The sequence below is a fragment of the Quercus robur genome, chromosome 11, assembly GCF_932294415.1.
Source record: "Quercus robur chromosome 11, dhQueRobu3.1, whole genome shotgun sequence".
In the NCBI taxonomy this organism is placed as follows: domain Eukaryota; kingdom Viridiplantae; phylum Streptophyta; class Magnoliopsida; order Fagales; family Fagaceae; genus Quercus; species Quercus robur.
Window position 1 is genome coordinate 39,374,314 of NC_065544.1, and position 27,044 is coordinate 39,401,357.

Below are 27,044 nucleotides of genomic sequence, written 5' to 3' on the forward strand. Positions count from 1 at the left end.
ACAACTGATGACTATGAGGACTTGAGCAACCACGTAATAGAAGTTATGGAGGAGACGGGCCTTTTTAGCATTGCACAGGTAATTGTGTCCGTCCCCTTTCTCTTTTTCTTTCTTTTTCCTGGTTTCTAACCCTTCTTTTGTTTCCAGGCAATGCTAATGATGAAAGGGTTGCCTAAACCACGAGCCAGCGCTAAACCATGTTAGGGCGAAGGCGAGGTTGACAGAAGATAAGCTTGCTGAACTTGAAGGCTTGGAAGACGGTTCAGGAGAAGAAGCTAGCTCTCTGTCAGAGAAAGTCCGAAGTGAGTTGGAGAAGCAGACGGAGGTACTATGGTAGATTCTTGAGGATAAAGAAAAAGAGATCCAAACTGCCAACGATCAGCTCCGTCAGGCCAAGGAAGAGGCAACGCAAGAGTATCACGACTCCGACGCTTACTTGACAAAGCTCGGTGGTACTTATGTAGACGGCTTCGACGACTGCCTCCATCAAGTCAAAACTTCTTTTCCAAACCTAGATTTGTCACATGTTAGTATTGACGCCCAGGCCCAAACCTCAGTTCAGCCCATTCACTCTGAGAACACAGATGAATTATTCGCTAATGATGCCCTTGTTGACAACCTTCCTGGTGACGGAGAGACTGCTCCTATTGAAAGTCAAATCAAACCCGTTGATGACAGCACCCGTCAACCTGATGAAGTTCAAGTTGTAGAAGAGAGAGATGAGGATACTCCCGTCCAGCAGTAATTTTTTTATTTTTTATTTTTCATTTTTTTTATGGCTAATATGTAAAGATTTTGAAGAACAGTTTATGTTTATTTTAATCGTTGCTTTCTGTATCTAGACTTCTCCCTTCATGGGCTTTCATAATATATTGATTACTTATTATAAATTATTCGTCTACTTTTATTCCTGTAGATGAATCCGTTCAGTTTATGGTTATATAAATATAACTCATTCTTTAGGATGAATCCATCTACCTTGTAGGTTTAAGCAAAAAAATTCGAGCCTGACGAGCTCAAGTCGTCCTCTTGGGATGATTTGTTTGCTATATGGACTTTGTAAATTTGAGCTATTATTTTTGGGATGATTTCATCCAATTTAAGGACCTATTAAATATAAGCTCTTTCAAGATGAGTCTGTCCACTTTATGGACTTGAAGTTGAACCTGTACACTTTTATGGACTGATCATCCTCTTGGATGAACCTGTCTTCTTATGGACTTGTGATTTTAACTCGTGTGGTTGAACCCATCTGCTTTATGAACTTCCCATTAGCCATCATCCTTTAGGGATGAGACCCGTTCACTTTGGGCTTGTCATTAGTCATCCTTTGAGGATGAAACCCATCCACCTTGTGGACTTGAATCTGTCCACTTTATGGACTTATAATTAATCATCCATAACTTGAATTCGTCCACTTTATGGACTTATCATTAGTCATCATTTGAGGATGAAACCCGTCCACTTTGTGGACTTCAATCCATCCACTTTATGGACTTACCATTAATCATCCGTTAAGGATGAAATTCGTTTATTTTGATATTTGTAGAAATGTAGATATAAACATGTGGCATTTCTGAATAACTCGTCTTATTATTATGGTAATTCATGTGTAAAAATTGTTCTTAAAAGATAAAAAACCTGCCCTTGGGCTTAAAAGAAACTGTAGACAATAAAAATTAAACTAAAAGGAAATAAACTGGAAATGGGGAGTGTCGCCGCTCGTCTACTGATAGTACTTCTTTAAGTGCTCTATGTTCCATGGGTGATGCAACTTTTGCCCATCCAATATCTCCAGGTGGTATGTTCCCTTCCTATGCCATGATGTGACTATATACGGTCCTTCCTAGTTAGGTCCTACTTTCCCTGGGAGGTGTCTTTTATGGCACCCATCACTTTTCTTAGGACAAGATGTCCAACCTGAAAGTCCCTGTGTCTGACCCTGGAGTTGTAGTGCTTGGCTATGAGATTCTGGTACCATGCTAACCTGCTTGGCTATTGCTCTTACTTCATCATTCTTGCTTTCGTTATGGTTTCCTACCCAGTAGCTTGTAAGTCCCACTTTAGCTGGGATGACTGCCTCACTTCCGTATGCTAGACAAAATGGGGTTTCTCTTGTAGAAGTCCTCTCCGTTGTCTTGTAAGCCCATAAAACACTTGGTAGTTCGTCCAGCCATATACACTTTGCCCCCTCGAGCCGAGTCTTGATGATTTTGAGCAAGGATCGGTTCGTGACCCCAACTTGCCCATTGACCTATGGGTGGGCGGGTGATGAGTAATGGTTCTTGATCCCCAGTTGTGAGCAAAAATCTCTGAATGCATCATTGTCGAATTGCTTCCCGTTGTCCGAGACCAGCACCCCAGGTATATCGTACCTGCAAATAATGTTTTTCCATACGAAGTTTCGTACATTCTTCTCAGTAATGGTGGCCAAGGCTTCTGCTTCTACCCACTTGGTGAATTAGTTTATACCAACTACCAGGAACTTCAACTATCTAACCACCGGTAGGAACAAGCCCATGATATCCAACCCCTATTGAGTGAACGGCCATGGGGCCGTCATTAGGGTGAGCTCCTCTGTTGGTTACCTGATGAGGTTGTCAAATCTCTTACATTTGTCGTAAGCTTTGACATATACCTAGGTATCCTTTTGCATGGTTGACCAATAGTATCCTGCTCGGATTAGTTTATGCACCAACGATCATGACCCAGAGTGATTTCTGCAGACTCCTTCGTGGACTTCTCTCATGACATAGTCTGCCTTCTCGGGAACGAGGCACCTCATGTACGATCAAGAGAAGCCCCTCTTATATAGGACGTTTTTAATCAAAATGAAGCGAGTTGCTTGAACCTTCAACTTCCTTGAAGCCTCCTTATCGTTTGGTAGCGTATCATCCTTTAGGTAGAAGGCTATTGGTGTTGTCCAATAGTTCTCGGACCCTATCTCCTGCACACTGGCATTGTCTATTAATGATGAGACTTGTATGAAGGATAATACTTGATCGAGGATGATCATACGCTCCGCCGAAGTAGCTTTAGCAAGTCAGTCAACGCTCTCATTCTCCTCCCTTGGAATTTGAACAAACTTTACTTAGAGGTTGCTAACTCGATCCTTCACTTGCTCGAGGTACTTCTTCATCTATTCATTCTTGCACTCATTGTCGCCATTAACTTGGCTAGTTACTACTTAGGAATCACAGTATATGACCAGATTTTCAGCTCCTGCCGCCTTGGCAAGGTCCAACCCTGCAATCAAAGCTTCGTACTCTGCTTTGTTATTGGGCATAGGGAAGTCAAAACGAACCATGCATTCGATCTTATCTCCTTCCGAGCTGTGGAGTACCACACCAGCTCCACTTGCTTGCCTATTGGAGGATCCATTTGTGTGGATGCTCCACTGTGGGATCTCTTCTGCCCCCTAGCCTTCCACGAGAGTGAATTCTGCGATGAAGTCAGTTACTACTTGCCTCTTTATGGCCGTGCGTGGTTGATACGATATGTCGAATTCACTCAACTCGACTGCCCACAATGCCATCCGTCCTACAGCTTCAAGACTACTCATAGCTCTACACAAGGGCTTATCCGTTAGGACGATCACAGGGTGTGCCTGGAAATACTGCTTAAGCTTTCACGTTGCAGTTACTAACGCGAAAGCAAGCTTTTCCATCTGTGGGTACCTCTCTTCTGCTCCTCAGAGTGCTCAACTTGTTAAGTATACGAGCTTTTACACCCCATCTTCTTCTCTAACTAAAGTTGCGCTGATAGCAGCCGGGGAGACGGCCAGTTATAGGAACAGTTCTTCCCCGAGCTTAGATGAGCTTAGTAATGGCAGAGAAGAAAGATATGCCTTCAGATCTTTAAACGCTTGCTGTCATTTGGTCGTCCATTCAAATGACTTCCTCAATGTGCGGAAGAAAGGTAGGCATTTATCCATTGCTCTTGAGACGAACCTGTTTAATGCAGCTATTTTGCCGTTCAAGCTCTGCACTTCCTTGACCATCTTTGGTGAAGCTAACTCCATTATGGCTTGTATCTTTTCTGGATTGACCTCAATACCCCTTTAGGATACCATGAATCCTAGGAATTTTCCTACCGTCACTCCAAACACATACTTGTTCGGATTCAGTTTCATGTTGTACGACCGAAGGGTGTCGAATGTCTCTTGGAGGTCGTTCAAGTGGTCGTCCTCTAGTATGCTTTTTACCAACATGTCGTCTACGTAAACTTACACATTCCTTCCAATTTGATGCGCGAACACTCTGTTTATCAGCCTTTGGTATGTGGCACCCGCATTCTTAAGTCCGAATGGCATCACTTTGTAGCAAAAGAGACCTTGACTGGTTACAAATGAAGTCTTCTCCTGATCCTCTCTCTCTAACTAACAAAGAAACACAAAGGACCAAATAGTCTTTACTTACACAACTTTTTATATCTTGTTTTCTCACTATTTTGGAGAGATTGTGATTTGGTGAGTAGAAGAGAAAACAACCAAGTCTTACCAGTTTTATCTCTCCCTTCTTTCCAACCAAATAATCTCTTAACTATTTCCTCTTTTATTTTCCACTTGCTTTTTTCCATCCTCCCCAAAATCATCCCAATCAAACATGCCATAACAGTAGCTTTAGTATCTTTTCGGTAAAGGGAAGGAACAAAGATTTTAAGTTAGGGGGCGAGAGCATAAGTAAAAAAATAATCATGAAAAATTGAAATAAACATCCATTTAGTATTAATAAACTATCAATAAATAAAAAGATACAAAATTACTATTTCCTAATACATTACAATGCAATCAAAATATGTACACAAAATCAAATGTATATATTGATTTAGGGTCTTATGCGATTTTACAACATTTGATGCAAATGTTCTTAGAATGAAATCAATGTAAAATTGTATTGGACGGGATCAAGATTTTTGAGAGAAGTGTTTAGAATATAAAATTGTAGAGAATATATATAGTTTTCTTTTTTGGGGTTGATTGAAATTTGAAGAGCTTTAGGAAATAAAAAAATGTTTTGGTAAATATACCTAGTTAGAGAGAGAGAGACTTAGGAGGAAATAGCTGGGCGAGAGAGGCACAACATAGGAAGAGAAGAGTGATCATTTCACCATAACTTTAGCAATTGCTTTAGTTTTTTAGGAAATCAAATGTTTGGTAAAGCCAAGTTACGAAACATTGGAGAGAGAAGATGAACGTGTTTTGGTTCTTCTCTCATGCTCTCTGTATGTACCTCTTTTTCAATTCTCAACTTTCATCTTCTTCATCACTATTATATGTTGCACTTTTTGTTTGTGTTCTCTCTCAGGCCGTAGTGGCACACCTTTTGTTTTTAACCATTTTAGCAATTGTTCTAAGCTATGCAATTGATCGGACAATTTCCAAGATGAGTCTAGGCTATCTAGAATCACTACTTGTTATCATTATGTCTGATAAATTTGTGTGGTGAAAAAAATATATTTTAAACTTATATTTTGTCTCTCTACACAAACTAGAATAAGTTTGTTGTTGTTATAACTTATAAGGCTACTTATTATTATTCATTAGCGATTTTCCTAGATGGTAATTTTGTTACAACAACAATCAAGTCTTAATCCCAAATTTTGGTCGACTATAAATCTTCAACAAATTAGTATGAATCAACCACATATATTGAGAGACGCCCCAATGTGGTCCTACTACCACAACCCTCTTCCTTTGTATATATGATACTAAGCACAGACACAAGTGGGGGGATTAGATGATCATATTATTAATATTATCATAAAATGATAAGTGACACAAGAGGGATAAGACACGTGTGACAACTAACAAGTCAAGGAGGGCTACAAAGACAAAGAAATTGCATGATTAACACATAATGGATGAGATAAAGGTTCCATATTAAAAGCGCTATGAGTAGGGGCGCCATTTATTATCTTTTTAGGATTTTAACAGAGAAGTTAACACTTAATGATAACACCGTGGACAAATATTTTAGAAGTCAAAGATGATACACCATGTCACAAATAACCATATATTATAACCATCAAAATCTTAAGGGTAAACTACGTATTTGGTCCCTATCTTATACACTATATTTCAATTTGATCTCTAACCTTTCAATTATGTCAATTTGGTCCCTAACCTTTCAGTACTGTGTCAATTTAGTCCTCCCCGTTATCTTTTGGATGAAAATTGATGATGTGTCTAATGGTTAAAACAAAAAATTAGCTTCCATTGATGTGACAATAAACTTAAATTTTATTTTGGTCATTTGCCATGTCATCAATTTTTATTTAAGATATAATAGCAAGGACTAAATTGACATGACATTAAAAGGTTAGGGACCAAATTGACAATTAAAATACGGTGTAAAGGTTAGGAACTAAATATGTAGTTTACCCAAATCTTAAATATAAACAGAGGCTCACGTTTTGAGAAAAAAAAAAAAAAAAAAAAAAAAAAGACACCTGAGATGGAAAAAAGATACAGAAGGTATTTCACTTCATCAATTACTGTAGCTTAGTATCGACATAGTTGTTGCATCATATTAGCCTTTGGATAAAAAATGTGGGAAGACTGTAGCTGATGGACATGCAATTTGATCATGATTGATGATGGTTGAAGTACCAATTGGCTATTCATGCAAAAAAGTTATGGTGCTGGCTGGTATTGTCATTATATATATTCTTATTCCATTCATTGATTTTTTTCCATTTCTTAATCTCTTTTTTGTTTATTTATTTTTATTTTTTTAGAAGATCATACAAATACAATCAGACTTAAAACGAACAGCCATAAACCCTGCAAGTTGCAACTGTATGGGCCTCTTCTTGACAAGCTTTCTTGGATCCTTAATGGGCCCCCATATAGTTAAGTCCTAGAGTGAATAAAAATACATCTTACCAAAACTTTATCAGTAACTTTACCATAGTTTTTGAGTAGGGTTGTGGTGTGGTTTTGTGTTAAAACTTCTTTTTCCTCTTCCTTTTGTGTGTTTGTTTCTCAAAAAAAAAAAAAAAAAAAAAAAAAATCAAATGTTTCTGTAAAGCCAAGTTGCAAAACCTTAAAGAGAGAGAAAAAGATGAGTGTGTTTAGAGAAGATAGCTGGGGTAGAGAGGCACAACACAGGAAGAGAAGACTGGATGATTTGTTGTTGGAAGAATTGGTTGATGGGTCTTCTTATAAGAAGCTCTCCAATGGCAAATACGCCTGCCTTGTTTGCTCCGACTCTCTCATCCTCAATTCTCCTCTCATTCTCTCTGTACGTACCTTTCTTTCAATTCTCAACTTTCATCTTTATCATCACCATTATATGTTGTACTATTTGCTTGTGTTCTTTCTTGGGTCGTAGTGGTAGCGTCACACCTTTTGTTTTTAACCTTTTATTACTAATGATTGTTCTAAGCTATGTAATTGATCGGAAAATTTCCAAGCATGAGTATTGTGAAAAACCATTTTTTAACTTGTATTTTGGCTCTCTGCACAAACTAGAATAAGTTTGTCTTGTTCTAAGGCGACTTACTAATCAAGTGTGATTTTCCACGATGGTCACATTGTTACAACAACAAGACGTAAGCCTTTAGTCATAAATTGGGGGTCGGCTATGGATTCTTAACAAATTAGTTCGAGTCTCCTGCACGTATTAGGGAATGTCCCAACGTATATCTGTGGTGGATCCTATTAGAAATATGTCATTAAATGATTAAATTTACCATATTTCAATAGCTTAAACTTTTGGAACAATAGATAATTTAATATGGTATTAGAGTAGAATGGTCTTTGAGTTCGATTTCTGCAGAGATTAGATGGTATATTGTTAGTATTGTAATAAAATGACAAGTTGCAGACTAGGGATGAGAAACGTGTGACAAGTCATAGAGGGCTGCAAAGGCAACAAAGTGGCATGATTAACACATGATGGATGAGATGGCAATTCCTCATTAAAAGCAATATGAGTGAGGATTGCCATTTACTATATTTTCAGGATTTTAAAAGAGAAGTTAACCCGTAATGATAACACAGTGGACAATTTCCAAGCAAAAGATGCCTTCTCAGACTAAGAACTCTTTTATTTTGCTTAGTTATTTCTTGTTTAGTGCGCTTTGAAAAAAAATTTAAGGCGTAGATGCAAGTAAGTAGTTTTATGTGTCGTAGTTAATTACTTTTTTTTAAGGCGTAGATACAAGAACTGGCAGACACTTTGTGATAATTCACGGAGCATGCCTTGGACCTTGGTTATGGTACAAGCTTGTGGCACTACTAAAATCTTCTGGTCACAATGCCACTGCACTAGACTTAGCTACTTCTGGGATCAGTCCACTACAGGGCAAATGGTCTCCAATCAAGTTCTAACTACTTCAAGCCCCTTCATGGAAGCTCTTCCTCTTCATGAAAGAGTAATCCTTGTTGGTCATAACTTTGGTGGGTTGGCAATTTCTCAAGCCATGGAATATTTTCTAAGTAAGATCTATGTTGCTGTTTTTGTCACTGCCAATATTTCCACCCTCAATCAAATGGTATTCACTGCCTTAATACACTTTGTTTTACTTTTTCATTTTAATGGTAAAGTACAATATTAATTAGGTTTAATAGATGTAACTAGTATGTAAGTGCTGATTGTAACCCTTTTACTCTCTGCAATTTCTCCCCAACAAAATTCATGAGCTTTTTCTTCTCAAAAAAAAAAAAAAATTATAAAAAGAAAATACATGAGCTTTTATACCATTGAGATTCAGGCCCAAGTTAACATTTTAACTATGACTTGAGATGTCGTGCAATGTTTAGGCCCAATCATGAGCTCTTATTAAAGCTAGCACTGGCCCAAATGTTGAGGAGGGTCAAAAAATTATTCAGGCCTCCTGACTATCATCTCAACCTACCCATCATCTTTTTTTTTTTTTTTTTTTTTTTTTTTTTTAAATCTACCTAAAGAAAATACATCATATAATCTATATATATATATATATATATATATAACTGAAACCTCTGAAACTCCCACAAATTTCTACATCATCATTTTAATTTATAAAAAATTTTAATTTTTTAAACGAAATAGTGAAAGAGTCCTAACAGGAGTCTCTTATATATATATATATATATATATATATATAATATCTCACTCCCCTCTCATCCACTTCTCTCAAACCCTAAAACATCTCACGTAGCCTCTTTCATTCGTTTCTCTCAAACCTGAGAAAACACACAAAGGCTGAAACTAAGCACGTATTAGAGGATGTAATCTGCTATTTAAAATCATATTTTGCCTGGCAAATTCACCAATTTTGTCACTGTCTCTTTGTAATTCTCTCTCTCTAATGATTTTGTTGGTGTAACGTTTGAAGAACGAATTTAAAAGTGGTATCTTTTGTTTCTCTATTTTTTATTGGATTGCTTAATTGGTGACTGAACAACAATAAACATTTACCTATTGGGTGGCTAAGCAACAAAGAATGATCATATCACATTACCTAGAATTGCCAGATCTCCTTTGATTCGTTTCATTATTGTTAGACAATTTTTGAATCTGCATAGGATTTAAAGGACTCTGAAACTATGGGGACAATTTGAGAGGTAATTTTTTGTTTTGTTTTAATTATTCCAATCTTTTGTTAAATTTGATTGCAATAGTAAGTTTATAATTTAATCTCCATTATGAGTTCAAATTTAATTTTAATTTCCTGTATTGGTTTAATAGTTATCGTCATTGAAAGTGTTAAAGTTTATAATTTCAATACAAACTTACTATTGCAATCAAATTTAACAAAAAATTATGTTGGAAGCCTATATTATTTGCACCTTCAAAGTGTTTGACAATGTTTGAACCAAATTTTTCATCAATTAGGAAGAATTGGATAAAAAGAAACTTAGAAAAGCTTTCCATCCTTACTAAAATTGTCTTGCAATAATGACTATATTTTTTTGATTTGTTTTTATAATTTGTAGGTTTTGAATCTTTTGATTTTTAATTTTATTGTTTTTTGAAAGTTTGATCATCTAAATTTTTTGAAGGTAACCTATCTTTCTCTTATATTTCTCTATTTGGTAGTAATATATATTTTGTTTTGTTTCAATAATTTCTAGACAGTGCCAGTGAATTTTCTGATTTTTTTATTCCTTTCGGAAGTTTTAACATTAGAATTTTTTAGTTATTTTTTTGCAATATCTAAATCTGTTAGCTAGATGTTTAGCAACCCGTTGCATATTCAAGCAATGATTTATTCATCAAATTGTAACTCAAAAAGATAGTATAGTTTCATAATCAATTTAAAATTTTATAAAATTATTTTAGTCTATTATAAATAGGTAAGTTCTCGTGCGTTGCACGGGTTTCCGACTAGTTATATATAGACCCAAACAAAGCGGTACAATTTACTATACCATATTTACGTTTCATTATATATTATTATTTACCCATCCAAATTTCATAATAGGAAATTCATAGTTGTTAGCATAGTTATTAAACCCAGACCGGACGTTGACTCGATCTATGAGCTAGGTCATTGGTTCAACTAGTGGGTCATCGGTCAAACCGTAGGGTCAAATATATACAAATTTAAAAAATTAAATGTATATAAAATTAAGTTTGAGAAATCATAACTTGAATATATAAATTTAAAAAAGAAAAAAAAAAAGGCATATGCCTAAATTAAACTCGCCATTATAATTCAAAATCAATATTTTATAAGCAATAGCATTAGAAGAAATAAACAAATTAATTTATATTTGTTAGTAAAGTTAAGGTCAGCTAAAACCTAAAGCAAAAAAAATAAAATAAAATAAAGCAACAAAATAGTCAAAACCTAGAGAAGAAACAAAGTCACACACTCTCACTGCACACACACAAAAAAACAAAAACAAAAAAAAAGAAAAAAGAAAAAAAGAAGAAGATAGTTGGTGGCATAGAGTTATATGGTCATACTTACATGCAAATTGTTGGCCAAGTACATTTGTTCATACTTCAAACCATAAATAAATAAAATTATGCACAGTAGTAGCCTATAGCAGTAGGTTTTGAGAATTGAAAACTGAAAAGTGATGGTACACGTACAAACTACAAAGTACAAAGTGTGAATCTGCAAAGGCAGGGTGCAAGGAACAATGTTTTTTTTTGGATTTTTTAGGTTTTCTCTTGTTTAAATTACCATAATATCACACATTTAAATAATAAAAGAGTCGATAAAGTGGATCTATTAATGTAATTTTTCACAATTTACAAGTCCGATCAATAAAGTGGATCTATTAATGTAATTTTACACAATTTACAAGTCCGGTCAATAAAGTGTATCTATTAATGTAATTTTACACAATTTAGAAGTCCGGTCAGGTTAATAAACCCCAACCGAGTCACACGGATTGCTTAAAACCCAACGGGTTTCATCGATTTTGACCGGGTTACATACTTTTCTAATCCAATTGATCACCCAGTCTGGTCAATGCGCCAAGTCACCGGTCCGACCGGCTAGGCTAGGCCGAGTTTAATAACACCAGTTGTTAGTAAGGATGGCAATTTTGCCCTGCTTTGCTTAACCCGCCCCTCCTTGCTTTGCTCCGCACAAGTTTTCTCCGCACCACAAAAGTGGTGGGGCGGGGATGGAGCAAGATTTTAGCCCCACACTACAAGGCAAGGTAGGGATGGGTTTAGACTTTTTAGACACACCCCGCATTGCCCCTCCCCGTCCCCACCCAGCCCCACCCCGCCTTGCCCTGCGTTGCTAGGGGTTATAATTGTAAATTTTTCATACCCTAAAATCTTACTATCTAAACAAACATATCAATATTAGCTTATTTTATTCCACTTGATAGGCCATAAACTGAATGACCCATTGTGATAGAAATTAATTAATTAATTAGCCAAGTTATTAATTAATCAATTTATCATGCAAATGCGTGGTAGCACAAACAAATCACCAATAAACTAAATATGCAGCGGAAAATAAATAACATGGTGATTTGTTTATGAATAGGGAAAACCTAACGGTAAAAACCCCACCAGGTGATTTTCAGGTCACCACTCTCAAAACTCCACTATTATCACAACAAGCGGTTACAAGTAAAGGAATCCAAGTACCTTACCAACTTACAGTTGAACCCTTACCCCAATACCCAATTGGACTTGTTCTGTAGTGACAGTTCCCCTTTCAGATGCACGACTCTCATGTACGTGACTAACCAATTGCGCGGATCCCAGTACGCAACTTCAATCACTAACTAAGAAGGTTGTTAGTTGCAAAATTCTTCAGTTTATCCACACGATGAAGATCAAGAAGATGCTTGGTCACAAAACCCTACGATGCACATACACAGCAACTTCTTCAAGAGAAAGAGATGAATTAGGACAAGAACTTCGTCTCCAATCACAATTTGCTTGAACAGAGTTTGCTCAAAGCTTGTGCAACTTGTGAACTCTTTGACGGCTCTTAAACTGATCCTTTTATATGTCTAAGGTTAGGAGAAAAGAAAGCCCAAAGACACATTCACGGATCCCAAGAAAATCGGATTAGAATTCTAAGAATCTTAAATCTCGACAGATAGCAGCTGTCGAGTAGCTGTTGATCAGGTGTCGAGCACACCGAATGCAAAACAACTTCCTTAAGCTCAATAGATGCAGCTGTCGAGTTTTAATGATTTTGCACTCTGAACTTGTTTTCTTGAACAGACTTGAAGGCTTCAATACTTGATTTTGAAACAAGGTTTCTTGAAGTATTTAAAGACATCTTAAATCTACCCAAATACAAGTAAAGTGCGTTTTGTCAAAGGATAAACCAATTACATAAAATCATGACATATGTTCTTAACATGTGAAACACATATGTCCTAACAATCTCCCCATTTGGCAATCCGTAACAAAACCACAACAAATAAATGAACATATGAGAGAAGTCATAAATCACTCAATTGAATACAATAAAATCTATCCTAACACAAACTCTTGAAAAACTTTGCAAGAAGAGAGTTTATGGCAAGTAGACTTTAACAACCTGTATATCTGAAACACTTTAAACAAAACTCATTAAGGCATCTTTGTGTGAAACAAAAATAATAGATTGCATACAAGAATAAGAAACATGTATATAAAAGGATAAAAGAAACAACACATGAAGGGGTAAGTGAAAGAAAAACATACATCAATATAAAGAAATAGATAAGTACAATGTATGTCTATAAATGGTCACAAGACCTCATGTACAAGAGTAATGTATCTAAAAAGAAAGAAAAGAAAAGATACATACTATCCTCACTACATCCCTCAAAATGTATCAACACTCCCCCTAACAAAATGGTCTTATACTAACTCTCCCCCTAAGATAGACTACTCTCATACCAAAACTACTCCCCCTTTTTGTCACGAGTGACAAAGGGTAAGAGTGTCAAGTGGACATCTCATCGGTAAAGCTAGCATCTCCATCAGCATCATCGTCATCACCATCATCATCATCTTCATCCTCAGAAGCAGAAGCCATGGGAGAAGGTGGTGAAGGAGTAGCCTTAGGAGCAAAACCACCCATGGATGCCTGTCGCTGTGCAATACGATCGACACGAACGTTCATTTGATACAACTCCGTAGAGAGAGTATCTAGGCAAGCATTCATGCGCTGCAGCTGTGCCATGATGTCTACTAAAGACACATCGCCCGAAGAAGAAGGAGGAGTCGATGTGGATAGAGCAGAACGGGAGGAAGAAGCTGCGGAATCCGACTGCCGCGACCGAAGCTAGGCCTCGCTACGTTTAATGGTAGCGTAATCTATGGCACATATGACAGTAAAATGGTCGGAAGAGGGAAAAGGAACAGAAAAATAGCGTAAGATCCTCTTGATAGCAGAAGGAAAGATGAGCTTATCACGGGACGTCGAATCTAGATGAACATCTATAATAGACAGAATGAAATGAGAAGGGAAGTCTATGGTAAGATGCTTAAGAAGAGACAACAAAATTCGAGCACGAGGCTCTGTGATGGAGTTGTAGTGAGAGGGGGGATGCAAAACAAAAGTCATCACCATGTTCATGAATCTAGGACCTTTAGCAAAAGGTCGACATGGTGTAAACAGACGCTCGCCCCAAGCAATAGGGCGCTCAAAGAAAGCAAACATGAGCTCATCCCTGGACACAATCCTCAGACGCTCACAACTAGGATAGTCAGGAAACTCTATCCTAGGGACCCGAAGCAAATCCGCAACAAGCTGTGGTGTGATAGGAATGCACGTACCTCGAACACGAGTGAAGAAAAGAGGTACTGAATGATCAATCTCGTGCATGTTGGAGTAGAACTCCTGGATAAGTACGAGAGGACAGGTGACCGGGACGTCACACAATGACTCTGATCCCCTACTGTGAATGACAAAGGGAAGGTCGGTGTCGACAAAGTCCGTCAAAATGACTTGGTGTTCCGAATGAATGCCTTGTCTAGAAAAGTTCTCCAAAAATGCCTTAAAGGCATCATTATCACGGAACCGGATATGAGATAGAGTAGAATCAGACGATGAAGAAGCACTGGAATGAAGAGGATTCTGGGCTGGAGTGGATTTACGCTTAGGTGCCATAGACACGACTAACGTAAACTAACAGAGAGGGAGAGAAAGAAAGACAATCAGAAAAGTCCCAAGCAGTTTCAAAATATATCAAGTATATTGAAGAGAAGTACGTATGCATGGGAAATGCATGAACATGTGACATGCAAAAGAAATTGCATCATGGACTCAGCCCAATCCAAACCTATCAGCACACAAACAGATAGCACACATCTAAGTGCATGACAATACCATTATAATGCTAATGTGATGCAATGTATGGGGTTTTAAACACATATAAGTGAAAACCCATCCCAAAATTTCAATGAAAGCTCATCAATTTTGAAAAACCCCAAAATTTTCAAAAACCCCAAAACCTAAGTTTCAAAACATGAATTGCATGAATGAGAAAGGATTAAAAGCTTACCAAGTAAAGAGAAACTTGAAAAAGCTTGAAGAATCCTTGAGGAACAAGTTTGGAGTGAGATGAGAGTGTTTTGGGAGAGAAAACAGAGAAGTATTGAGAGAGAGATCGAAGAGAATGATTTTCGGATCGCACAGAGGCCTTATAGAGTAGCCAGTAAATCTCGACAGATGCAGGTATCGAGAGGTATCGAGGGATCTGTCGAGGAGGTGTCGAGAAAATGCTCGTCAACAGCTGAGGTGTTGAGGAGGTATCGAGGAACAACACATCAGAATCAAGAACAGAAGCTCGATCGATCCACCAGGTGTCGAGAAGCTATCGAGGATACAGACCCAATCTTGATCGATCCACTAGGTATCGAGGTGCAGGCGAGATTGCGATAAAAAAAAGCTTTAGGAAGCTTGACAGATAGCTAGCTGTCAAGGAGGTATCGAGGAGGTGTCGAGCCAGCTTTTAAAAGCAGTTTTTCAAGATGTGAAAAACACAGACATGAATGCAATCCAACATGCAACTTAATCAACAATCCAATCAACAAATTAAGCTTTCAAAATCATCTCTCAAATAAAATTTAAGCACATGGATCTCCAAAAACATGCACACACACTAAACAAGTCTAACCAATTTTATATTTCAAAAACAAGTCAAGACAGTTTAGTGAGCATATATTAATACATGTAAAACCTCGTGATGACCAAATCACATTGTACCTTCACATGTATCAAGATAGCAAAAAATATTGCGTGTTGTGTGTGAAAAACATCGTAAGATTGCATAAGTGTATGCATGTTATGACGATTTGAGATATGAGAAAATCACTTTAACTCACACACAATCATAACTGCTTGATGGGGACTATCACCTTTGAGGTACATTCTATAACTCCCACATCTCCTAGAATACACGCTTGCAATTATTTTAAAAGCATTTTTTATCTTTTTGCTTTTGATTTTTCTTTGCATATTTTTCTTTTAAACATAACATGCATGAGCTTATTAGAGAGAGAAAAGAAATACCCAATGATATTTGACATTCCAATTTTGCTATGCCGAAGCATATAGGTGTCATATTATGATTGGCGGGCAACAGTGGTGAGATGGTTATTTATGCCTTTCTCTTAGGATTTTTTAGTTATTCCCGTCAAAAAGAGTGATATGCGTGTTAAGTTTAAGAGACAACTTAATCGTACTCATCACAAACACGAGCCACAAAGCTCACTTGCTTAGTTGTGCATAGAGATGCTCATCTAAGCTACAAATGATACAAAGTTTAGAAGACTTTATTTCAATGGCCATCCAAGGTATACAAGTACCAAAGTACACAAAACACACATTGTTTTTTGTATTTTTTTTTTTTCTGATTTTTCAATTTTTTTTATATGAAAAACAAAACAAGCAAAAACTGAAAAATAATCAAACAAAAACATGTTAAACAACCAAAGCATAAAAACTAGACTGACTCAAAGCATGAAATCAAAACACCTAAGTAATGCACACACAAAAACAAGAAGAGAGAGAGAAAAGTGACAGAATCACTTGGAGCCCTTTTCCTTCCACACCTTGGTTGAACCTTTCCGTCTAACAAACCCTTGAACCGGTGGTGAAGGGGAAGAATTAAAACCGTTCAAGTTTGAAAGGAACATGAGGGCTTTGAGAAGATCTCCAAGGGGAGCAAGAGAGGATTGAAGCTGATTCTAGTTCCCAGATGCTATCATGCCGTTGCTCTATTGAGTGGCAAGCCACTTGTAGCAATTTGGTCAAGTATGACTAGCAGCTCCACAATGATGACAGAGATACTGTTTCTTTTGTTTAGGATTTTGAGAGTTAGCCTTCTTAGCCCTAGGGTTTTTAACATCTTTCTTCTCAAGTTCAAGGGGTGCTCCTAAGATAGATTTACCCTTGTCTATATTCTCACTAGCTAATTCAGTTTTAATCTCATTGTTCTCAGTTTTAACATTATTAGCAGGAGGAGCAAAAACAGTAGTACTAGAAGAAGCAATATTAGAGGAAGAAAGTCCATACCTTAAACCTGTTCGATCTGAAGCAGATTTCTGAATGCTTAGCATCTCATCCAGCTTTGCGCTTGAAGTCCTTTCCAGTTGAGCTCTGACTTGACATAGCTCTGCTTCAAGCTTCTTGGTCTTTTCAACCAAGAAATTGTTCTCAAACCTCAGCGCCCCAATAGTTTGATTAGCCTCATCAAACTTTGTGGAAAGCTCCTCACGATCAAGTTCCACATCACTAAGCTTCTTGGTGGTTAGCCTATACAGTTTCTCATGCTTCTCAGAAAGCTTGTACAGTTTCTCATAGGCTATATGGATGTCATCTTGATCATTCATCTTCTCAAATTTGGATTCCACCACTTCCTCTTCTTCAACCACATTTTCAACAATCCCATTAGTAGGATTGACAGTGGCCATGAAGGCATTTAAGATTCCGTCATTCTTATTGTCGGAATCATCCTCAAGCTCAGTGTCGCTCAAGGTTACAGCAAGTGCCTTGCTCTTCCTAATGCTCTTGAGGTATGTAGGACACTCATGCTTCATGTGACCAAAGCCTTGACACCCAAAGCACTTAGGTCCTGAGGGAACAGTGTACTGACCACCTTTTTTAGCATCCTTCTTCCCTTTATCTTAGCCTTTTAACTGAGAAGAACTGGATTGCCTGCGGTCCTTGTCAAAACCCTTTCCATTGGCGTTCTTCATAAACTTCTTGAACTACCTGGTAATGTAGGACTTTGTTGAGGTCTAAAAAATCACAGTAAAATAAGCCCAAGAAAGAATAAGCTGAGCCCAAGAAAGAGTGAGTTAAGCCCAGAAAAAAGAAAACTCAGACCAAGTCCAAAGGGATTATACGAAAGGCCCTGAGGATCCCGAAGCCCAGAAAAGAAAAAGCAACCAAAGAAAAAAAGAGAGAGAACATCACAGCAAAGTATAAAACGCAAAGATCCTCAGGCACCATCAATAAGCGCAAAGAAAAAGAAGACCAGGACAGATTGATAGAAAGAAGACAGAAAAAGAAAACAAGAAAAACAAAAGAACGCAAGTGACCCTTCATGGCACAGACAGAAAAGGCGTCGGGGAACCAAGACAAGAAAGAAGAATGATAACAAAACAATTTCAAAAGAGCAGAACAGGATTCCGCCCAAATAGGAAAGAAACAGAAAGGTAAAAGACGCCAGAAATGAGGATGCCGAGAAGGGCATACCTCAGCACATCCCAAAGAGGATGGCCAACCAGAAGCTTTCGAAGGAATCAGAACCAAGAGAAGGAAAGAATGAGAGAAAACGGAAAAGGGGACTTACCGAGATGATGAGGACAGAACATACTCTGTTTGCAAAAGACCAAAACAGGGGAACCAACGGTTCCCCAAGACGCCCAGAAAAACTCCACTATAAAAGGAGAGAATGGGTTGTGAAGAAGGCAGCGAGAAAAAAAGAAAGGAACAATAGAAAGAAGAGATTCACTAGAAAAAATCATCAGAAAGTCCAGGCAGAAAGAATACTAAGGGAAAAACAAATACTGCTTCCCGATATCCTGTAAAAGCAACTATGGCACATACTCGGATCCAACGAGAATCAAACTTCGCAAGTTTTGAAGGCTGAAATAGCCATTCAAGGCTGCAATTTTTGAGCTCGATTGGACCTTGTATCACGTCCTAGTAAGCTTGCTGTAATCAAACAGATAATGCTTTAATGAAATACTGTTTCATAATTCCCAGGATCCCCACAGTACTTTTTTTTATCGTCTTGCTAATCCTGCTTTTCTTTTCTTTCTGAGCTTACGTTGTTAATTTCTGGCACTCCTCGATATCCTTGTTTGTCATTTTTGTATGTTGTCAGGAGTATTCTCTGCATTCACTTGATTCTTAAACAGCCATTTAGCTGTGGTGAGTCAAGGCCCAGTCTACCAAATCCTTTCTTTTTTCATTCAGGCCCGGGATCTTTGGGCCTGAGTATCCCGAAAAAAGCACTCTCACATTTTGGCGACTCCACTGGGGACTGGGCAAAGAAGAAGGAAGAAACAATCTCTTCACAGAGAATGCCTCCAAGACAAAGAAACAGCAAAGGAACCAATGTGCCACCTACGGCCTCTGAGCCTGTAGGAGAAAACGAGGAAGTCTCCAGGCAAGGAGGTGGGATACCCTTGGTGGAACAGGAGGTTGTGTCGGAACAAAGACACGCAAGACAGGAACCAGACCTAATGGCCAGGATGACAGCAATGTTAAAGGATTTGGAGTAAGAAGTTCGTCTTCTCAAAGAAGGCAGGACACAGGAAGTCAGAGACAACATTCCCCCTACTGGCCACCAAGATGGGACCCAGCCAGAAGGAGGGTCAGCAGTAGGAGGAAGAGCCAACCCTCAGTATTTGACACTAGCAGACGTCAATGCCCTCCTGGAGCAAGAAAGGGAAAAACTCTCAGGGATCCCCAAGCAATTCTCTCGGGATCCCCCGTTCCCTCCAGAACTCCTTGGCAAACCATATCCTAAGGGATACGAACCCCCAAAGTTCCATCCTTTCGATGGGAGGAATGGAAGTGCCGTGGAACATGTGAGCAGGTTTGTCCACACTATGGGCCCCTATGCAGGAGATAAAGAATTATGTCTAAGGGAATTTGCCAAATCTTTGGTAGATAGGGCATACACCTGGTACACCACGCTGAGACCCGGGTCCATCAAGACCTGGGATGAGATGATGGAAAAAATTCTGCGCCAAATATTACCCTGGTGAAGACAAAATCACTTTCCAGAACCTGCAGATGGTGAGGCAGAGACCTGGAGAAGATCCTGTTCAGTTTATTAAAAGATTCGAAGATGTGTCTCTAGACTGCTATGGAGACCATGAAGAAAAGGAGCTCGTGGAAACCTGTATAGCCAACATGCTTTTTGATTACAGGCTCAACCTTGAAAATTTATGTATCACACAGTTTGCTGACCTGCTACAGAGAACTAGAAGGACAGCGCAAACTATGAGAACAAAAAGGCTGCCCGCATCCCAAGCTATGACAGCATCAGCAGGAGAGAAAAGGAAGAGACCAGATGGGAAGGTGTTTGAGGAACCGCCAGTGATCCCATGCACAGCTGAGGAGTTAAGCCATGTCCTAGACAAATGGATTGGAGATGAGGTTGTCAGGCCATTCACTGTGTCCAGGCCACCAACCGAGGAAGAAAGGAAGAATCCTTTATTTTGCAGAATCCATAATTATGTGAAGCACTCCACTAAAGACTGCTGGACCCTTCGCAGGCTCTTCCACAAAAAGTTGAGGGAAGGAACCTTGGAACTCACTCAGAAGGAACCGGAAGTGCAGAGGAACCCCTTACCTAACCACAAAGGAAAAGGGGTGGTAGCAGTAGTAATACATGGGAACCCAGCAGAGGCAGGAGAATCTGAAGGATCCTTCCACCCGAGTACAGTCAAGACCCTCCAGAAGAATCCTAAGTTCAGGTCACTATTCAATCAACTAGGATTCGGACCAGAAGCAAGAAGAGTAGCCACAGAGTCTCTCATGAGTATAGCAGCAGATTCAGGGATGGAATGTTTTACAGCTGAGTCACATGCTAGTCGAGCTTTCCTGGAGACAACCAATGTAATAACTTTCACTGATGAGGACATGGAGATTGAGCACCCAGACCACCGTAGACCCCTTTATCTAATGGCCACCATAAACGGCGTTCAAGTCAGGAGAGCACTGGTGGATACAGGGGCATCACTCAACCTCATAGCCTTGAGTACCTTGGAAGCTGTTGGCTTAGCTGACAGAAGGATCCTGGGGACCCCCATGGAGATAACAGGATTTGGAGGATCGGTGGAAGCAACAGAAGGATACGTGCAGCTAGCCTTAAGGGTAGGGCCAATAGTAGCTTTGACAAGGTTTCATGTGATTAATGCAGAAGTTTCTTATCACGTGCTGCTGGGACGCCCGTGACTTCATAAACATCGCCTTATTCCATCCACGTTCCATCAATGCATTAAAGGGAGACTGAATGGGAGGCCCATAAGGATCCCTGCCAATCATAATCCTTTCAGCCAGGGAGAAGTGAACTTTGCAGAAACGATGTTTTATGATGAGTTGGAGCCAGATGATGAGAACCCCACCCCAGGGACCCCGGGGGCACCTATCCTAGAAGAAGAAGAAGGAGGAAGGGGCACCCGTGACCTGAGAAACCTTTTAGAAAGAAAAAGACAAAAGAGGGAGCCCAGCTCTTCAGGATCCCGAGAATGTGTGGTGGTGCGGGAACCTGGGGGAAGGCTAATTTATCGTTTGTGAAGGTGCGCGGGACCCGAATGCATTGTGCAGGAAGGTCCCGGACCACCAAGCTGCATGATGGCCCAAGAAGAAATCCCAGAAGAACCAGTTAAGGAGGCCCAGATTCAGCCCGAGGAAGAACTGAAGGAAGTAGACCTGGGAACAGAACCAGGACCCCGGAAACCTGTTTTCATTAGCAGTCAATTGGTGGCTCAAGAAAGAGAACAACTGGTAACCTTACTTCAAAAATACAGAGATGTGTTTGCATGGACTTATGATGAGATGCCTGGTCTAGACCCGGAGTTGGTAGTCCATTCTCTTAATGTGGAACCAGGGGTGAAGCCAGTAGTCCAACCAGCCAGGGTCTTCCACACTGAGGTAGAAGCTCAAATAGTCCAAGAAGTCAAGAAATTACTAACAGCTGGTTTTATCAAACCCATCCAACACCCAAAATGGCTTTCCAACATTGTACCTGTAAAGAAGAAGAATGGTCAAATCCGCTGCTGTGTAGACTTTCGCAACTTGAACAAGGCATGTCCTAAAGATGAGTTCCCCTTGCCCAATATCGATCTCCTTGTAGATTCAGCTGCAGGAAACTCAATGTTCTCGTTTATGGATGGGTACAGTGGATACAATCAAATTCGCATGGCAGCCAAAGATGCAGAGAAGACGGCATTCAGAACTCCGATTGGGAACTTTTACTACACTGTAATGCCCTTTGGCCTCAAAAATGCGGGGGCTACGTATCAACGGACCATGACAGCCATTTTCCATGACATGATGCATGAGGAGATGGAAGATTATGTAGACGATATTGTGGTCAAGTCAAAAACCAGAACAGGACATTTCCAAGTACTTGAGCAGGTCTTTGAAAGATGCAAGAAATACAAGTTACGTATGAACCCCATGAAGTGCGCCTTTGGAGTGTCTGCTGGAAAGTTCCTTGGGTTCCTGGTACATCACAAAGGCATAAGCGTGGATCCAGCCAAGGCCACAGCTATTGCCACGATGAGAAGACCAACTACTGTTAGAGAACTCAAAAGCTTCCTGGGAAGAGTCTCCTATATCAGGAGGTTTGTGCCTGGTTTAGCCTCAGCTACGGCACGCTTATCAAAATTACTGAAAAAGGGAAATGAATTCACCTGGGGAACAGAGCAGCAGGAAGCTTTTCAAAGAATTCAAAGCATTATGAACCATCTGCCCACCCTCCAGGCACCAGTACGTGGGCGACCTCTGTTGCTATACTTAGCATCGAACTCTCAGGCAATAGGAGCTTTGCTGGCACAAGAAGATGACCAAGAAAATGAGCAGCCCATATATTATGTAAGCAGAACACTCAAGGATACCGAGACCAGGTACCCCAGAATAGAGAAAGCCTGCCTAGTAATCGTTTATGCCTCCCAAAGGTTGAAGAGGTACTTCTCAGCTCACCAAATCCTCTTGGTAACCAAGTCCCACCCCATAAAAGCACTCCTGCACCAGCCCCTCCTCACGGGAAGGATGGCACAATGGCTAGTATTGCTCTCACAATATGATATAGGCACAAGAACTCCCAAGGCTGTAAAGAGCCAGGCCATAGCAGATTTGCTAGCTCAATTCCCAGGGAAGGAAGAAGGCCCGCTGAGCGAAGAAATCCCTGGTGAGGTAGCAGTGATGGAGATCCCAGGGAAGAAATGAACTATGAGGTTTGACGGGTCAGCTACAGCAACTTCAAATGGGGTAGGAATTGTGCTAAGCTGTGAAAATGGGGATGTCATGCCCCTGTCTTTCAAGCTTGGTTTCTCATGCTCTAATAATGCAGCTGAGTATGAGGCATACTTGACTGGGTTGACTATAGCACTCAGCATAGGAGTGAAACACATGAGAGTGCTGGGAGATTCTAATCTTGTAGTCTCCCAAGTAAAAGGTGACTTTGCATTACGGGAACAAAGCTTAGCAGCCTACAGGACTTGGGCACAAAGACTGGAAATGGAGTTTCAAACCTTCAGCATAGAATACACTCAAAGAAGTGAAAACAGGTTCGCAGATGCTCTCGCCACCCTGGGATCCCAAATACCATTTGATGGGAGAGATACACTGATAAAAATAGGAAGGCAGGAACATTCTATTGTGAGGATCCTCCAAGGGATGTACCCAGGGGGATCCAAACAGTGGGATTGGAGGGACGAAGTCAAAGAAAGGATGAAAGAGGTAAACCCTAGAGGGAACATCAAAGAGCTAATGGATTACACTCAGATAGAAGGAGAATTGTACAGAAGATTGCCAGGAGGAATACTGTCTAGATGTATCGCCGAGAAGGAAGGAAAGTTGAAATTAGAAGAATTACACGCCCAAACATGTGGAGTTGCAGAAAAAGTCAGCCTATATAGGAGGATGCAACGCATGGGGTATTACTGGCCAGATATGGACAGGGAAGCAGCAGTCATACAGGGGAAATGTAAGGAATGTCGTTTGGCAATCGATAAAGAAGAAAGCTACGCTGTGTTTGTTACGGAAGATTGGCGGGTTCCTTTCATAGGATACCTGGCTCAGGGTATCCTGCCAACCGACAAGGAACTGGCCCATAAGCTCAAGAAACTAGCGTGTAGGTATTTCTTGCAGAACGACATTTTGTTCAAAAAAGGATACCACGGGGATCCCCTCAGATGCCTGGGACCGAAGGAAGCTAGAGAAGTAGTCAGAGAGGTGCACTCTGGAGATTGCGGAAGTCACCCAGGGAAGAGAAGGCTGCACAAGCAGTTACTGTTGTTGGGGTATTACTGGCCAACGATGAAAAGAGACTCTGAGGAGCTGGTCAAAACATGTCATGCTTGCCAAGTCCTAGGGGATGCGATTCACACTCACCCAAATGTCCTACAGGATATGACGACACCATGGCCTTTTCATACTTGGGGGCTCGATCTCATAGGGCCCATAAATCCTCCATCCAATGGTTACATATGGATCCTGGCAGCCACGGAGTACTTTACAAAATGGGTAGAGGCCATCCCTTTGAAAAAAGCTACTGGAGCAGCTGTAGCAAATTTCATTCGAGACCACATCATTACAAGATTTGGGATCCCCAAAAGATTGATCAGTGACAATGGAACCCCATTCATAAACAAAGATGTGAAGGGATTAACTGAAGCATACCACATCAAGCAGGGAAGATCTACCCCATACTACCCACAAGGAAACGGCCAAGCTGAAGCTACTAACAGGGTAATATTAAAAATCCTTAAGAAAATGAAGCATGAGTATGGAGGAAAATGGAGTGACCATTTGGCAGATGTGCTTTGGGCATGTAGGAGCTCTGTAAAGACAGCCACAGGATTCTCCCCATTCTCCCTGGTTTATGGAACAGAGGCCATCAACCCTGTGGAGTTAATCATTCCTACACCAAGGGTAGTTCTTGAGGAAAATCAGGGAGAAAGTGAAGACGCAAGCAATGAAAAGAGATTAGTAGATCTGGAAGGAGTAGAAGAAGAAAGGGAACTGGCCAAGAAAAGGAGCCAAAGATACCAGCAAAGAATGACCAGAGCATATGCACAAGCAGTACGCCCAAGAGTGTTCACCAAAGGGCAATTAGTGCTAAGGATGGCGGAGCACGTGAGGAGGAACCTGCCAGGGCCTTCCAAGTTCACCCCAAAATGGGAAGGACCCTACATCATCAATGCAGCTCATGAAAGTGGATATTATTACCTTGCCAAAGAAGATGGAACAGTCCTGACAGAACCCATAAACGGGAAATAGCTGAAGCAATATTATGCATAAGGACAAGGGGACCCCCAGTACCTCAGGGTCCTTTCACCAGCTTCACTATCTGCTAAGTTCCTTTTTTATTTTTGTCTTTTTATTTTCAGCCTTTATCAAGAATTCTGGTCTAAGATAATTTTGTTCAGGAACATGTGATAGATTGACACTTTGTGGTCAATGCTGCACCAAAAGAATTTTTATTTGTTCCTAAAAAAAAAATGATCATGTTTTAATGGAATTCCTGTTTCTGCAACATTTAAGTTTTTCTTTACTGCAAAGACCAAATATGGATAAATTCAAGGAAGGATACCTGAGTCAAAAAAAAAGGGGAGAATGTGTAATACCCTTTTACATATGGCCCAGGATCCACCTCACAAATAATTTCGGATATCCCACAAACAGTCCCAAGTGCATAGGTCTAGGATCACAGAATAAAAGAAAATATCTAGGATACCTAGCCTAGCACTTGGCAAAGGGGGAACCTGTCAAAGTTCATGAACTGGGACCAAAAAAAAAAACATACATAGAAAAGGATACTAGTGTACCCAGTTCAGTACTTGCACAATAAATCACCAGGTACCTGGACCAGAACTTACAGTGAAGCCTGTGGGAACCATGGTCCAGGACTCAGAAAAGAAAAGAGTCACGAGAAAGTAAAGACAATATATATCCAAGGAAAAAGGCAGATTCACATACTAAGAAATAAGAAGCAGTTTTGAAGCACAAAAGAGAAAGCAAAGAGCAGAGCAATGTTCAAAAAAAAAAACTTATACAACCCCAAATTGTTCATATAAATGAAAAAAAAAAAAAAGCTAAGGAATGAGGCCGGCCTACAGAGAAGCATCTGGAGAAATGGCAGGAACAGCCAAAGAAGAAAGGATCCTCTGCCGCTTGACTTTCAAATCTTGTAAAACTTTGTGAGCATGAGCCAAAGCTTCCTCAGAAACAACTATCTCAGTGTCTATACTCTTGAATGATTGCCTTTGAAACAGCATATGAGCCAGCAGACGCAAGTGATCCAGCAGGAAAGACAAATTAAACTTGGCCTCTAGAAGGTCCTGCACCACCCCTCTCCATTCCAGAAGCTTTTCTTCAGACAACGAATCAACAGAGAAATTCCTTAGAGAAATCAACACAGCACACAGCAACTCCATCAAAATATTGCCTAGAAAAATGCCTCCCCTGAAGCCACTGGTAAAATCCCCGTGACTCTTGAGCAGGCTCTCTAGCAGCGGCAAGCCCTCCACAGGAACAGAGAAGCGCAGGAAGCTGCCATAAGAAGACCCAAAGACATGAAAGTGGCTGGCAGGAAGACTGTTGAATTCCAAAAGATCGAAGCGAGCCAGGAAAGAAGAAAGCTTTGAATCAAGATCTGAGGCAGCCACCTTCGAGGCATCCCCCATCACCGCGTCACCACTTGCAGAAACCTGAGGACTTGCAGCCTTTTGCTCTGGATGAAGGTCAGCAACTTCAACAGGTCTCACAATTCCTTCAGGGATAACAGGCTCAGAACCTGCAAAGCCTGTATCAATATTCAAAAAGAAAAAAAAAAAAAAAAAAAAAAAAAAAAAAAAAAAAAGGAAGAACAGATTTAGAAGAAACAAACCGGTTCCAGTTTCTTGAGGCAGAACCTCTTCTTCCTGATCTCCTGACGTCCCCGAAGATTCTGGGAAGGAACATAAGGCAAGTTGAAGAAAAGGTGAAGGACCGATGGCAAATTGGCTAAAGGAAGGGATAGATGCAGGGGGCTTCGCCATATATATAAAAAAAAAAAAAAAAGAGAAAGGGGGGAAAGAAAAAGGAAAACACGATGGAGCAGCTTACACTCACCTTCTGAGCTCTCTGATTCTAAAGAAGAGGCAACACTGGGAGCGGGTTTCTCACTGGTTTGACCTAAAAGGAAAAAGAAGGAACTCAAGAGAAACTGGAAAAGAAAGTAAAGCATAACGCCACTTCAAAAGAAACAAGGTTTACCTGTTTGTTTGGATAAAGGAGTGTCTCCCAAAGCATCCTTATCTGACAAGGATTGAGGAAACACAGTCCTGATAGGACTAGGAGTGCGTGCAAGATAGGGACTTTGAGATGATGGGATCCTAGAAGCTTTGGGATCCTGAGAATCCTGGGAACCTTGCATCGGCTGCCCAGTTTCCTCAGCA

At 40.0% G+C, this 27,044-nt stretch overlaps 1 protein-coding gene across 1 annotated transcript; it reads right to left on the bottom strand.

The window, feature by feature from the left end:
* Positions 1-2,254: 2,254 nt before the first annotated feature.
* On the bottom strand, positions 2,255-26,550 carry LOC126705024 (uncharacterized). Its single transcript, XM_050403986.1, has 3 exons — positions 26,495-26,550; positions 26,032-26,401; positions 2,255-2,375 (listed from the first exon to the last, which is right to left on the bottom strand). The coding sequence occupies exons 2-3, from the start codon at positions 26,289-26,291 to the stop codon at positions 2,255-2,257; spliced, it is 381 nt and encodes a 126-aa protein (XP_050259943.1). The 5' UTR covers positions 26,292-26,401; positions 26,495-26,550.
* Between the last annotated feature and the right edge of the window lie 494 nt (positions 26,551-27,044).